This window comes from Macrobrachium rosenbergii, chromosome 4, assembly GCF_040412425.1.
Source record: "Macrobrachium rosenbergii isolate ZJJX-2024 chromosome 4, ASM4041242v1, whole genome shotgun sequence".
NCBI classification, from domain to species: domain Eukaryota; kingdom Metazoa; phylum Arthropoda; class Malacostraca; order Decapoda; family Palaemonidae; genus Macrobrachium; species Macrobrachium rosenbergii.
Window position 1 is genome coordinate 58,323,120 of NC_089744.1, and position 14,635 is coordinate 58,337,754.

Below are 14,635 nucleotides of genomic sequence, written 5' to 3' on the forward strand. Positions count from 1 at the left end.
TATATATATATATATATATATATATATATATATATATATATATATATATATATATATATATATATATATATATATATATATATATAATTTTTTTTTTTTTCTAAAGTTATACTGTTTATCTGATCAAATCTATTAATAGTTCTTTTTAGCAGAATTTTATATATTTATTTATTTATTTTAGCTAGTTTTCTTTTTGTTTTTCCTTTTTAATAAAATTTATATGTAGTTCTTTTTAGCAGAATTTTAATTTTAATTTTTATAACATACTATAAAAATGAAAAGATCACACTTAGTATTCGGCGTCGGTGACCCTGGTAGTTGTGACGCCAGATAACTCTCAATTAATCAATCAATCAAACCTGCATTTTTCTCAGTTTTAAGGAAACGCCCATTTAAACCCCCAAAAACACCCAAGGCTATGTAGCCTTACTATTCGGGCATTTTTTTACCCCCTGCAATATTGCAAGATTGCATTCAATTGTCTAAATGTGGCCATTTTCATGCATAGTGATCAATTACTTGCCAATAGGCTGCATTTTTCTCAGTTTAAAGGAAAAGTCCGTTTGACACCCTTTTTGCCCCCTTGCAATATAGCTGGATTGCATTCAGTTGTCCAAATGTGGCCATTTTTCATGCATTGTGTTCAGTTGGTTGCCAGTAGCCTGCATTTTTTTAGTTTTAAGGATAAGTCCTTTTGACACCAAAAAATATAGCTGGATTGTAATCAATCCTCCAAATGTGGCCAATTTTTGTCTAAATGTGGCCAGTTTCTATGCATAATGATTTATTTCTTGCCAACAGACTGCATTTTTCAAACTTTAAGGAAAGTCCATTTGACCCCCTAGTAAACATCCAAGGCTTTAGCATAAGTATGTGGGCACTTTTCTCCCCTGCATTATGGTTGGATTGCAATCAGTTGTCCAATTTTGGCCATTTTCCATACATTGTGTTCAATTGCTTGGCAAAAGGCTGCATTTTTCTTAGTAATTTATTACTATTCTTTGGAAATGGCCACAGTTGGACAACTGATTCCAATTTGGCCATATTGGAGGGTGGGGGGGGGCGAATGCCGAATGGTAAGGATATTTGGGTGTTTTTGGGGGTCAAACAGACTTTCCCCAAAACAGAAAAATACAGCCTATTGGCAAGTAACTGATCACTATGCATGGAAAATAGCTGCGTTTGGCCAACTGATTGCAACCCAGTCATATTGGATGGCAAAAGAGGCTTGGGTGTTTTTTTGAGTGTCAAACGGATTTTTACTTAAAAATTATAAAAATGCAAGTTATTGGCAAGTAATTGATCATTATGCATGGAAAATGGCCACATTTGGAAAACTGATTGCAATCCAGTAATATTATAGGGGGACTTAATGGCCCGAATAGTAAGGCATAGAGCCTTGGGTGTTTTTTTGGGGTCACACAGACTTTTCCTTAAAATTGAAAAAATGCAGCCTATTGGCAAACAATTGATCACTATGCATGGAAAATGGCCACATTTGGACAACTGATTGCATTCCGGCCATATACAAGGGGCCAAAAAAGGTTCTGATGCTAAGGCCTTGGGAGATTTTAGGGGTCAAATGGAGTTTCCCTTAAAACTGAGAAATATGCAGCCTATTTGCAACCAATTGAATACAATGCATGGAAAATGGCCATAATTTGAACAATTGATTGCAATCCGGCCATATTGCAGGGGACAAAAAGTGCCAGGATAGTAATATATATATATATATATATATATATATATATATATATATATATATATATATATATATATATATATATATATATATATATATATATATATATATATATATATATATATATATACAATATATATATAGCCTTGGGTGTTTTTTTGGGGGGGTCAAACGGACTTTTCCTTTAAACTCAGAAAATTGTAGCCTATTGGCAAGCAATTGATCACTATGCATGGAAAATGGCCATCTTTGGACGACTGATTGCAATCCGACTACATTGCAGGGGGGGAAAAGGCCCGAATAGTATATAGCCTTGGGTGTTTTTTGGGGGTCAAATGGACTTTCCCTTAAAACTAGGAAAGATGCAGCCTGTTGGCAACCAATTTATCACCGTGCATGGAAAATGGCCACATTTGGATAACTGTCTACAATCCGGCCATATTGACTGAGGGCAAAAAAGGCCTGAATAGTAAGGCTATAGGGTCAAACGGACTTTCCGTTAAAACTGAGGAAAATGCAGCCTCCTGGCAACCAATTTCAATCAGAATTCGAGTCATAGTCAGCCAATCGAAATGCAGTATATGTTGCCCGCCCAAACTAACCTTACTTCGAGAGATATCTTACTCATGTGTTCCTGTTTGGAAAAAGATGGAACTCATTAATTTTGAGACTTTTTTTTAATATTTTTATTTTTATAAATTTTTTTGGTGTCTATCATTTTCACTGTAGAGGTTTTCAAGAAAGTGATTTGCAATAAAATTAAGGAAATTAAGTAATGTGGATACTAAATGATTTTTCCATCTGAAGCCTTAAAAGTTGAGTTAATTAATTACTAGAAATACAAGAATTTTGTAATCTATTTATTATGTTCTCTTTATATCAGACAAATTTTTGCCATTAGGTTTTTACCACCTCACTTGGCCTTTGTCAGTTGAATTTTAATATATTAATATTCTCGCTTTAGATAGTATCCAGCCGCCTTAATTTCCGTAATTAAATCATAAATTCCTATCAGTAAGCAAGCTTCTAGAGACAAAATATTCGACATCAACCCTTTCGTAAAAAAAGTGTTGATGTCGAGAGGAACCCATGATGTACTGTTAGTTAAGTCGGGAAATATAAAGTGAGTTTCGATTGGTCGAAGAAAATTTCCCGCAACCATAATTCTGATTGGTTGTTTCATAGTTGTTACCATGGAAACCACTGTTTACAAATACCACTGGAATTATTTCAAGAAAAAGCTATTTTATTATTAAAATAGATTAGTAAATAAATTTCTCTTATGAGCATAATTAGAGCATTCCCATACATTTTTGTTTTTTTATATGAACAAATTGAGATACATTTCTTCAGAAGATTGTTTTTACAGTTTTGGCAATACTGCTAAAAGTCGTCTGCATTTCATATACATTACCTCTTCAAGTTAGGGAAACAATGCCCAGTCAGAATTCGAGTTACTGTCAGCCAATCGAAATGCAGTAAATATTTCATGACCAAACTAACCGTACTTCGAGAGATACCCTCTTTGGAAAAAAATGGGACTCGTGAATTTTTACCGTTTACAAAATTTTCTTTTTTACTGATTTTGTCTATCATTTGTTTGGACTTCGGAGGCTTGCTTACTGAAGGTAATTTGCAATAAAATTAACAAAACTTAAGTGCTGGTGTTATGTGATTTTCCTGTCTGAAGTAAAACAAATACTCAAGCACTTTGTCACTGGTAAATAAATTACACGAAAAATAAGAATTCTTTCCTTTGTAAGAGATATAGTTTTAGTCCTTCACTTAGGTTTTTTACTGAGAAATTTCAACTCACTATTAAATTCTCACTGTAAATATACATTTCCTGTTAAGAAACCTAGAGCAAGACACATAGTAAAGAATACAGTTATTGATAATATAATAGAAAACGTAATTTTACGAAAAAAGTTGTGGTGGATGTACGTGTGTGGGCTCGTCATAAATTGCAAACTTTTTGCAATGTAAACGGCATGTCTCACCAGTGAATAAAAATGACGATTTTCAATTTTGTTTACTCAGTGGCAGTTTGTTAAATAATGGTTAAGTAATTGAAATCTCAGGAAGTTTATTTTGGGTTTTAAAGGTTTCCAACAGCTGCACAGAAAACTAAACATAACTTTTATGAATGAATTATGGCAATGTTTGTAATCAATGCTAGGTACCCAAGAAAACAAATATGAGACAGATAATGACAATTCGATTTATACTTACTTTTAGCAGCTAATCGAACGTCAGTATACATTTTCCGCCTAAACTAACTGTATATTAAGAGTTACTGTGTGTGTGTGTGTGTGTAAAGAGAGATGGGGTAAGACATGTTTAGCTACAGGAAATACCATAATGTGTTCATGAAAGATGGCTTTCCAATGCCCATAATCGACTCTTGCACAGAATTATAATATTCAAGTAGTTAACCGGGTAAGCATCACCAGCTGGCGCTTCGCCAACTGCGAAGGGATTGCAGTGAACGATTCGAACTGTTCCAGCCGAACTTCGAAGACGTGTCCCTTGACGACGATGTCCCTGTCTTCCAAGTGAGAGTGCCAACTTTACCCCGATGTTGTCTCTGAACTCTGTAGGAAGACAAGAAACAATAAGGTATGCTTTTCCTTATTCAGAATTAAAGGCAATTTTCACCTAATCAAATTACTCGCACTTGTTATTATAAGGAATTTCTCTTTGCAGAAAGTCAGTGTTATTATAAGGAATTTCTCTTTGCAGAAAGTCTGTGTTATTATAAGGAATTTCTCTTTGCAGAAAGTCACACTCGAGGAGTTCTGGTGAGCAAATGGTCATTCGAGGCAAGTAAAATCATATTAAGATGGTGTATATAATATCTAAGTAGTATTTGTTAAATATTTCTTCTTGTGCCTCTGCTGCTCTGTTATACGGTGTCTGGTTTTACTAATAAATGTTTTTTCTTGTGGATCTACATCTACAGTATATACAATTTGTAAGAGTCTAACACAAGCTTGCTCTTTCCTTGTGGAGTATAACAATCCTTACTGAAAGAGATTTAATACGACCTATGATTTTAAACATTGAAAAGAAAACATACTTTTTTTTCACAACCTCTCGCTCAGCAAAAAAGAAGTAGAACTTAAGCGACCTGTAGTCTGATAGAATGCTCTATGCTAGAGTGTCTTGAGGAGACTACTCATAAAGTATCGGCAACAATATAGATTTAATTACACATAATAAACTCTTTGAAAAGTGTAAAGTGCAGTCATCTTATTTCTACCTGTATTATGACTTTCTTATTACAGCACGGTAAACAAAGACGGGGTATTGCGAAACTGAATTATTGCAGTTCGAGGAACCTGGAAATTTTCTGCCTTAACTGTAGCAAATGTTTTTCGATCAAACGACACTGTTATATATAGGAACAGAAACGGAAAACTGTTCAGCAGTACAACCTCCATGTCAGAATTCCATTTAGCCTTCGAAATGCTCTTAATGTTGATTTGAATATTTCCGATATGGTTTAAAAATCTGTGCTTTCGAGGATAACGTGATTAATCAAAGTCATTGCTGTCATGATTGATGATACTCTAAATAGAATTCAGTTCTAGTTGATTATACTTATTTATGTGTCTACACAGCGGACGCGCAGACACTATATATACTGTGTGTGTATATATATATATATATATATATATATATATATATATATATATATATATATATATATATATATATATATATATATATATATATATATATATATATATATATATATATATATATATTATATAGTCATAAACGGGGTCCTTGGGGCGACGGAATTTTGGACAATTTATTATAGATTGCCTTTGGTGCCAAGGGGGGTCCCTGATTATGAACAAAAGGAATACTACTGGAACTTAACTTAGAATTTTCCTTGATTTACATAAATAATGAAGGTTGCCAATTTGGAATTAGAATTCTTTTACATTTAAAAGGGGTTTATTTACAGGAAATGGGGCAAGTATGCGAGACCAAAAATGTAACAATTTACAGACACATAAATCACATATGATCGATCATAAATAGGGTAATTTAAAGACACGCAATGTAAGTATGAGGGGCCACAGAGGCAACAATTCCCATTAAAACAATTAACTCTGATATGCCAGAAATGCATCAATTCACAGGCAGAAATACAATGAAAGGGGTAAATTCCAGGATAAAGGACATTAGTTAATCAAGATGTTTTCTGTGTGGGCAACGGATTCTTGCAATCAGACTGCGACCAGGAATGGTTGCGAAATTTGGAGGGCAGTAGTAAAGTGTATCTTGGCATAGATTTGTGAACTGGGCAGGCTATGTCGTCTCCTGGAAGAGAATTCCGGAGTTAATACAAACACGTGGGGCCAAAGCACAATGAACAATCTTACCTTCTACATCTTAGTTAGCCCAATTTAACACTTTAACGGGAGGGCTTAATTGCAGGTTGTGAGCATACTGAACAAATGCACTTTAAAGGATGAATGGGGAAGGCACGACTTACACAAAGGGAACGCCTAAGTAGAAATGAAAATGTGAAAGTCTTGGAGATGCACTAAGAAAGGATTAAATAGACTGAAAAGGGGGACAGTGGTTACTGGCGCAGACTAACTCTCAGACTTTACCTTAGACGTATATAGCGTCAGTGGCCGTTCAAGTTGTCGTGCCCAGCACCAAGAGAACAGGGGAAAAGGACGTCTGCCCCGGAACACGGTTGGGAAGTCTCTCCTCTTGTTTTTCAAACTCGACTTGGGCTTGGCGTGTCTTTGCCCATCCAGGTATACCTGAAAGAATAGTCTGGCACCAGTCAAGAAGTCAAGGGAAAAATGGTCCTAAAGATTAGGTGGTTACAGCTTAAGATCCTAGCTCCCCTTTGCACGGCTTGCGCCCTATTATACCTGTAACCTCTCTGATCTGAACTCTCAAACACTACCCCACAGAGGGGGGAATCTAGGTGTGTTCTTGTAGTAGGGGGTTTGAAGATGGGGAACTCTATTGTTTGGATTCAAAAATGAGTTGGAAACCCTCTTTGTCAGCCATATTGGCTTGATTCTTAGTTAACTGATATGCTGGATTTTATCAAAATCACTTGCATGGCGATTCACTAGGGGGGAGGAATATAAATTCTTGACAGGTCCCCCCTTTGAAAAGGCATTCACACCCTTTCGGGCGTGAAGGTCTTGGCTAAGTTAGTTATTCATCCCAACTAGTCAGCTAGCGTCCCTACATGAGATGTACTTTGGCACTGCAATAGCTAAAGGGGTCTACCTAACTGCTAAGAGGGGTTCTGAGTTGGCTAACTTACAGGCCTAACCTATCCAAGGGTATAAACATTTCTGCTAACTGTCTCTAACGACAGGAGAACTCTATTCCTAGGCAAATGCACATAGTAAATACCTAACCTAACCTACCATCCTATGACTCTGGCACTGAACGAGTTGGCACTCAATGAATTATGATTGGCACAACACTATGATTAACCCGCAAAAAATTGAAACATGAACAACCTGAAGGGTAAATCACAGTATACAATTAAGAAAGGTATCAGTTTGAGCCTGGAATGGGTTTGAAGGAGGTTAGTTAGGAAAATGTTAGTGTTACAAGTGCCCACAGGGTTAGTGGTTAGCTTACTACTGGGTCAGAGGTCTCACAGGCAGGTGCCAGGATCACTCTGAGATGGAAGCGGCACTGAGCCAACTCGGCACGAGTGCCAAGAAGAGCTTATGGCTCTGATTTGTTAAGTGGATTTCTTCCATCCCATCTTCTTCTTTTGGGGCCTCCAAGGTCTGGCTAGGCCATTCCTAGGAGGTGATGAGGGTGTAAAGTCCCCGCTCAACAGGTTTTCTCTAGTGAACCTCCCGTTTTCTACAGTGCCTTCTCCCATGATCTTAGGTTGAGATACCTAGCCGTGTTTTATTTATTTAAATGTGCATTTATTACTTACTCATTTGTGCCCTTTTGTATTGTACATGTGTCAGAGCATTATTGTGTCTAATCTGTTAATTTTATTTCTCACGTTATCTGTATTTACCTGTCCTGTTTCACATTGAAAACAACTGCCCTCGGGTCACCTGTATGTCCTTGTATGTCTGTACTGACGTCTGCACACCAGTTTATAAGCAGCCTGCTCCCTTAACAAACTAGCATTGAATGTCTACCTGCTCTTTCTTTTGCACCTCTCACAGTGTGGCCCCGGAGTGGTTCCCAGAGCCATTAACAGACTCAAACAATGACTTAGTCTTGGCCTGATGAACTACCCCACGCCCCTAACGGACTAACTATGGCGCTTTAACAAAGCGTTCGGGCGTACCGACCCTTGTCGGCGAGATCACCGGCGTCATTAGTGGACCCACACGGCACGCTCCCAAGCATGTATTAACGCGAATGCAACTCACACTCCGAGTGAGAGTGCAGAAGCGAGCATGGACACAGACATTCCCTCCCACATCCAAATACGCAAACTTTGCAGAATCCCTCGTGCAAAACCCACTCGCCCCCTGCCCCACACCGAGGCTCGCGCGCTCCTCCACGCCGGTACCCGCTCCTCATGCGCTGCCCTTCCTGACAGACCAACCAAGGTCCGCCCTCGCCATAAAGCTGCCACCGTTCACACACAACAACCCGTCATCATGGCTCTACAGGGTCAAGGGGCAGTTCAGGTTGGCAGGACTGACCGATGAAGTGCTGCAGGCAGACATTGTAATCAATGCCCACCCAGAGGAGGCTTACATGAAGATCATCCTGTGGGTGTCTGCCACAAGTCCTGCCACCTACCAAAAGCTGAAAGCCTCTCATCGAGACCTGCTCCCTGCCGATCTCCGAGAGAGCCGCCCGCGCCCTCGACCTCGTAAACAACCCCTGGCACGACCAGAACACCCTGAAGACGTGGAACGTCATCCAGGACCTTCTCATCCTCTTCGGGATGGACGGCAGCGGCAGGCACATGGAGATTAGCCTGTCGAGGGAGATCTTCTTCCGTCAGCTCCTCCCGGAGGTTTGGACCCAGATCCTAGAGCCTTACACCCTGCCCCTTGAGGACCTGATTAAAACGGCACAGCAGCTGATGGACTCCACGAGGGCAGCGAAGCGGGCATCCACACCCGCACACCCCATCAACTCCCTCCAGCCGGAGAAAACCGCAGAAGAGGAGATTAACGCCATCATCAGGAGGCAGCCAACCCAGCACCAGAAGAAGCAATTGCCAGGGCCTTGCTACTACCACCAGCGTACGGCAAGGATGCCCGGAACTGTGAGCCCCCCTGCCCTTTCGCCCATCCAAAAAACGGGGGCCGCGGTGGCCAACAGCACAGGCCGCCATGGCAGCAGAAGCACCCAGGAGCCCAGCACCAGTAGGTTTTTACGTCCGCGACACCAACTCCAGCAGGATGATGCTGATCGACACTGGGGCCATACGCTCAGCGTTCCCACCATCCAGAGAGGTCTGCAAACGCCCGTCGGACCCGGCTGCCTCCCTGACGGCCGCCAACGGGTCCCCCATCCTCTCAGACGGCACCAAACTCCTGTCGGTCTGCATCTTTGGCCAGAGGTACAAGTGGAGTTTCATCGTTGCGGACGTGAAGACCTCACTCCTGGGTGCAGACTTCCTGGCCCACTTTGGTCTGGCAGTCGACGTCGGCCCCAAGTGCTTGCTGGACACCAAATCCTGCCAGTCCCTTTCCCAGGCGATGGGCCCCAGAGTGCCCACAGTCTGCTCCATCGCCCCGCACCAGTATGCCTCACTTCTGAAGGAATTCCCCAAGGTATTCAAGCCCGAGCAGCGTCAGGTGCCCGGGGTCCCTGCCAAACATGGAGTTTACCCACATCAAGACAAAGGGCCCCCCGACGCACGCTAAGTTCCGGAGGTTTCCCCCTTGGCGCCTTCAGGAGGCCAAGGACGCTTTCCCCGAGATGGAGCGTATGGGCATACGCCCGAAGGCCCCCAGCCCGTGGGCCTCCCCCCTCCACATGATGCAGAAACCGAACAGTTCCTGGAGACCTTGTGGCGACTACAGGCGGCTCAACCTCGTCACAGAACCAGACCACTAACCTCTCCCAAACCTGCAAGACCTCACGGGGCCAAAATATTTTCTAAATTGGATCTTTTAAAATCCCACTTCCAGGTACCAGTAGCTCCAGAGGACATCCCCAAAACTGCCATCATCACTCCCTTCGGGTCCTACGTCTTCACCTTCTCCACCTTCGGCCTGAGGAACGCAGGGGTGACCTTCCAGAGACTGAGGGACAGCATCCTGGGGGACCTGAACTTCTGCGTCTGTTATATAGATGACATTTTAATTTTTACCAGATACCACAAAGAACACCTGCGGCACATCCGGAAGGTCCTGCAGCGCCTGCAGGAGAACGGCCTCATCATCAGGTTCGACAAATGCACCTTTGGCGTCGAAAGAGTTGACTTCCTGGGCCACGAGATATCCCCAGGAGGCGTCCATCCACTCGCATCGAAGGTCGCAGCCGTTGCCAGGTTCCCCACCCCTACCTCCGTGAGGGCCGTACAGGAATTCCTCTGGATGGTGAACTACTACAGGAGGTTCATCCCTGGGGTTGCACTCACCATGGCCACCCTGATGAGGGTCCTGAAGGGCCATCCGAAGACCTTAGTGTGGGGCCCTGACCAGCAATGGGCCCTCTCCCTGACAAAGGCCGCCCTCGCCGAGGCAACCGCCTTGGCCCACCAGGACCCCAACACCCCCCTCCAGCTGACGACAGATGCCAGCAACGTCGCCTGTGGGGTCGTCCTGGAGTAGGTCATCGCCAGAGCCCCCCAACCCATCGCCACCTTCAGCAGGAAGTTCAGCCCCGCCGAGTCCCGCTACAGCACCTTCGACAGACAGCTCTGTGCAGTGTCCAGGCGGTACGCCACTTCAAGTTCCTCCTGGAGGGCACGCCCTTTACAATTTGGACGGACCACCAGCCCCTGGTCCACGCCTTCACAAAGCAGGGGGATGCATGGTCCTCCAGGCAGCAGCGGCATCTCACGGCCATCGCAGAGTTCACCTGCACCATCAAGTACCTCTCGGGCAGAAAGAACCCTTTAGCAGAAGCCCTCTCGAGGATCGAGCTCAACACAGTGCAGCTCGGGATCTACTACGAGGACCTCACCCAGGAGCAGGCCACTGATCCAGAGGTTCCAGCCTATTGCACCGCCATCACGTCGCTCAAGTGGAGGGACGTGCCCCTCGCCCCTGGGGGGCCATCACTGCTGTGCGACGTAAGCACCGGCCACCCCTGCCCGCTGGTACCCACCTCCCGCTGCCGTCTGGTTTTCGACGTCATCCACAGGCTGTCCCACCCCTCCGGCAGGACGACGGCCAAGCTGCTGGCAGAGAAGTTTGTCTGGCACGGCATCCGGAAGGATGTGACGACCTGGGCGCGGCAGTGCATCTGGTGCCAGACCAGCAAAGTAGGGCGCCACACCGAGTCGGGGGTGGGTGACTTCTCCCAGCCAGGGAGGCGCTTCGGACACATCCATGTTAACGTGGTAGGCCCCCTTCCCCCATCAGGCGGGGCCAGGTATCTCCTGACAGTCGTCGACCACTCCACCAGGTGGCCCAAAGCGACGCCCATGAAAGAAGCCACCGCCAGTGCATGCGCCAAGGCCCTCCTGTCCAGCTCGATCAGCCGGTTCGGTGTCCCGGACCATATAACAATGGACAGGGGCCCGCCTTCCTGTCCGAGCTGTGGACTGCCCTGGCACGCCTGCTGGGGACCACTCACCACAGCACCACCACCTACAACCCCGCAGCCAATGGATTGGTGGAAAGGTTTCACAGGTCCCTGAAGACGTCCCTCATGGCCCGCTGCAATGCCGAGAATTGGACGTACCAGCTGCCCTGGTCCTCCTCAGGCTGAGGACCACCCCCAGAGCCAACGGCGACCCGTCAGCAGCAGAAAAAGTTTATGGGGAGTCTCTTGTAGTCCCGGGTGAGCTCATCACGGGGGATTGCCACAACCTTGACAGTCCAGAGGCTCCGTGACACAGTTGGAAAGTTGGTCCCCTGCCAGCAGACGTATACCGATGGGACATTGCCTTTCACACCCCCCAGTCTGTCCTCTGCCACCCACATCTTCGTCAGGAACGACGCCGTCCGCCCGCCCTTAACCAGGCCCTACAGGGGCCCCTTCCTCGTGCTGGAGAGAAACAAAAAAGCATTCCAGCTGGCCATCCACGGGAAGAACGACTGGGTGTCAATAGACCGTCTCAAGCCCACACTGTTGGAGGAGGACATCGGCAATCTCCCTCAGCGGCCTCCGCAGGGGACGTTGCCCCCACAGCCCACACCGCCTGCAAGAAAGTCGCATGGCTGCCCCCGTAAGGCCCCGGACCCAGGCAGCGCCACAGCCAACTGCTCCCGCATGCACCGCACCCCCCAGCTGACATCGTGGAGCCGAGGCACTCTCCAGTGCCCCAGCAGATACTTGCTTTAATCAGTCGTTACCTACGTCTTGGGGGGGGAGTATTGTAAAGTCCCCGCTCAATGGGTTTTCTCTAGTGAACCTCCTGTTTTTATGGTGCCTTCTCCCGTGACCGTAGGTCGGGATACCTTGCCATGTTTTATGTAAATGTGCATTTATTACTTGCTCATTTGTGCCCTTTTGTATTGTACATGTGTCAGAGCATTATTGTGTCTAATCTGTTAATTTTATTTCTCACGTTATCTGTATTTACCTGTCCTGTTTCACATTGAGAACAATTGACCTCGGGTCACCTGTAGTCCTTGTGTGACGTCCGCACGCTGCTTTATAAGTGGCCTGCTCCCTTAATAAACTAGCAGTCAATGTCTACCTGCTCTTTCTTTTGCACCTCTCACAAGGGTACCAACTCTGAAGAAAGGCCAAGAGCACCATCAGGAGTAGGATCAGGGGCAGCCTCAGTGGCTACTGGGCTGGTCTCCTACTTCAGCTGCTGTGACAACGTGGGAATAGAACCAGCATCTACATCCTGGCCAGACAGTTCCTGGTCGACCAGAAAAGAGGTAATGTCCAGGCCTGCCAGAGGGTCATCCTCGGCAGGCGGAAGAGTGTGGGAAGAAGAAACGTCAGGGGACAGAGGCTCACACTGGGCGATGATCATGGTTGAGAGGTTTGGTGGATCTCTCGTAGGAGGATTCAGGTCAGGTTCTGGATCCAGCACTGGCACTAACTCAGGGCCAGGCACGGGAAGTAAGGTTGACGTTGAGATTCCAGCCGAGATAGGCAAGAGCTTGGCACTGACCAGTGCTCTCAAGTGGCACTGGCAGCGAATTGGTTTCAGACAAAGATGAAGGGCGACCCGGGGGAGCAAGACCCCTCGGTGTCCCTGGAGTGATTTGGGACAGAGATTCCTGTCTTGATGAGAGGGCAAGGCCTCTTGGATCTGTGGAAATGGTGGCTGGTGGCCGCTGCAGCTAGCCTGCTGGGGCACTTGGACCATCTTTTGGAGTGCCCTCTTATGTTGCAGGTCCTGCGGCAGTAGTTGGCGATATCCCTTCGTGATGAGGGAGGAGTTTTTTGGTGGCTGTCCGGTCGCGAGATCTGTGGACTAGGCCTGGAATGGTTTAGATGCTGTTAGGTCCGGTTCGCTTGGACGAACGGAAGGTTGGGCTGAGGGTGGCACAGCTGTCACAGAGGCTGTGTCCCACTCAAAGTTTTGGCACGGCCTTACTGGCGGAGGCAGTCAGGCAATAGAATGGCGGGGGTCGGGGACATCCCCAGAGGATGTCTCGTCCTAGCAGGAATTCCACTCCGTGCCTGATACAGTTAACCACAGCCAGAGACCTGGGTACACACTGGAAGAGGTCCTCCAGTATGGTCCTGTTGAACACATCCTTGAAGGTGTTGCACTGTAAGGATTCAAACCAGCGGGTCCCAGCCTGAGTCTTGTGACAGGCCCATTCTGTCCAGGCCCAGCCGATGTCCTTGGTCATACCTCGGACCCGTGTCTCCACCCCTCAGGAGTAATTTCATACGCCCTGGCGATGGCCTCACGGACAGCAGCCATGTCTCCTCGTTGATCCCTGTCCAGCGCTCGGTGGGTTCCCTTAGCCTTCCCATCCAGGTGCTTGGTGAGCAATAAGGCCCTCTCAGCTGGGCCGACATCATACGTCTCGAAGAGGAACTCGATCTCTTCAAGCCGTTGTTCCGGCTTATCTTCAGTCCATTTGCTGACAAAGTTATTGAGTGTTGATAGGGAGGTATTTAGGGCAGATGGTGTGGGGCTAGAGGCTTGTTGGGCTGTTAGAGCTTCTGTGCTTTCCTTCTTGGCTCTCTCCAACTCGAGCTCCTTGTCCAAGAGCGCCAGCTCGCTTTCTTTGAGGGCTAGTTCATGCTGTCTTCTCTCTTTTTCAGTTTCTCGCTATCTTTTTCGTTCTTCATCTTCTCGCTCTCACTGTCTTTGTTTTTCTTCTCTTTCCTCTTCTCGCTGTCTCTGTTCTTCTTCGTATTTTCTGTTTTTGGCAATCTGCTCCTTTACAAACTTGTTAAGGGCTGGGCCTGTGAGGCCGTCTTCCTTTCCTATATCCCGGAAATATTGGTGTTCTTCGGTTGACATGTTGCTGGTGGGGAAGGGCGGCTAAGTGGATTAACTGGGCGTTCCTGGAGGAAAAGGTTTGTGATGATGGGGAAGTGTCCTTTAAATTATTGGCACTTCAGTGAGTGGCACCTTTTAATGAGGTGGCACTGTGCTTGAGTGTGCCGTGCGAAGGCCACAGTAGGGGAGCGTTCCTGAAGGAAGTCTGAGTCCTTATGAGTGGATGCACTGTTAATGGGGTGTTCCTGAAGGAGCTAAGGTCCTTATGGGCAGAAACACTGGTTGTAGGGCACTCTGTTTCTTAAAGTACAGGTGCAATGACTTAGGAGTGATTATTTGGTTGGGTGGCACTGTGGTGCCAGTGTGCTCCGTGGAACAATGCAAAATGTCAGTGCACAAAA

At 45.8% G+C, this 14,635-nt stretch overlaps 1 protein-coding gene and 1 long non-coding RNA gene across 2 annotated transcripts in view; both read left to right on the forward strand.

The window, feature by feature from the left end:
* The window catches only part of LOC136834951 (uncharacterized), a 207,905-nt gene extending 202,918 nt beyond the window's left edge, over window positions 1-4,987 (forward strand). The window contains exons 6-7 of the long non-coding RNA XR_010851936.1: window positions 4,210-4,321; window positions 4,481-4,987. This is a non-coding gene — a long non-coding RNA (uncharacterized lncRNA). The remainder of the gene's footprint in view (window positions 1-4,209; window positions 4,322-4,480) is intronic.
* A 4,037-nt stretch (window positions 4,988-9,024) lies between these two features.
* LOC136837781 (uncharacterized) lies at window positions 9,025-9,561 on the forward strand. The gene has a single exon (XM_067102707.1). It carries the CDS (start codon window positions 9,025-9,027, stop codon window positions 9,559-9,561), a length of 537 nt encoding a protein of 178 aa, XP_066958808.1.
* The last annotated feature ends 5,074 nt before the right edge of the window (window positions 9,562-14,635 follow it).

What these genes read in the sequence shown, in the direction of transcription:
- LOC136837781 (XM_067102707.1), top strand. Translation starts at nt 9,025, where the DNA reads ATGGCAGCAGAAGCACCCAGGAGCCCAGCACCAGTAGGTTTTTACGTC.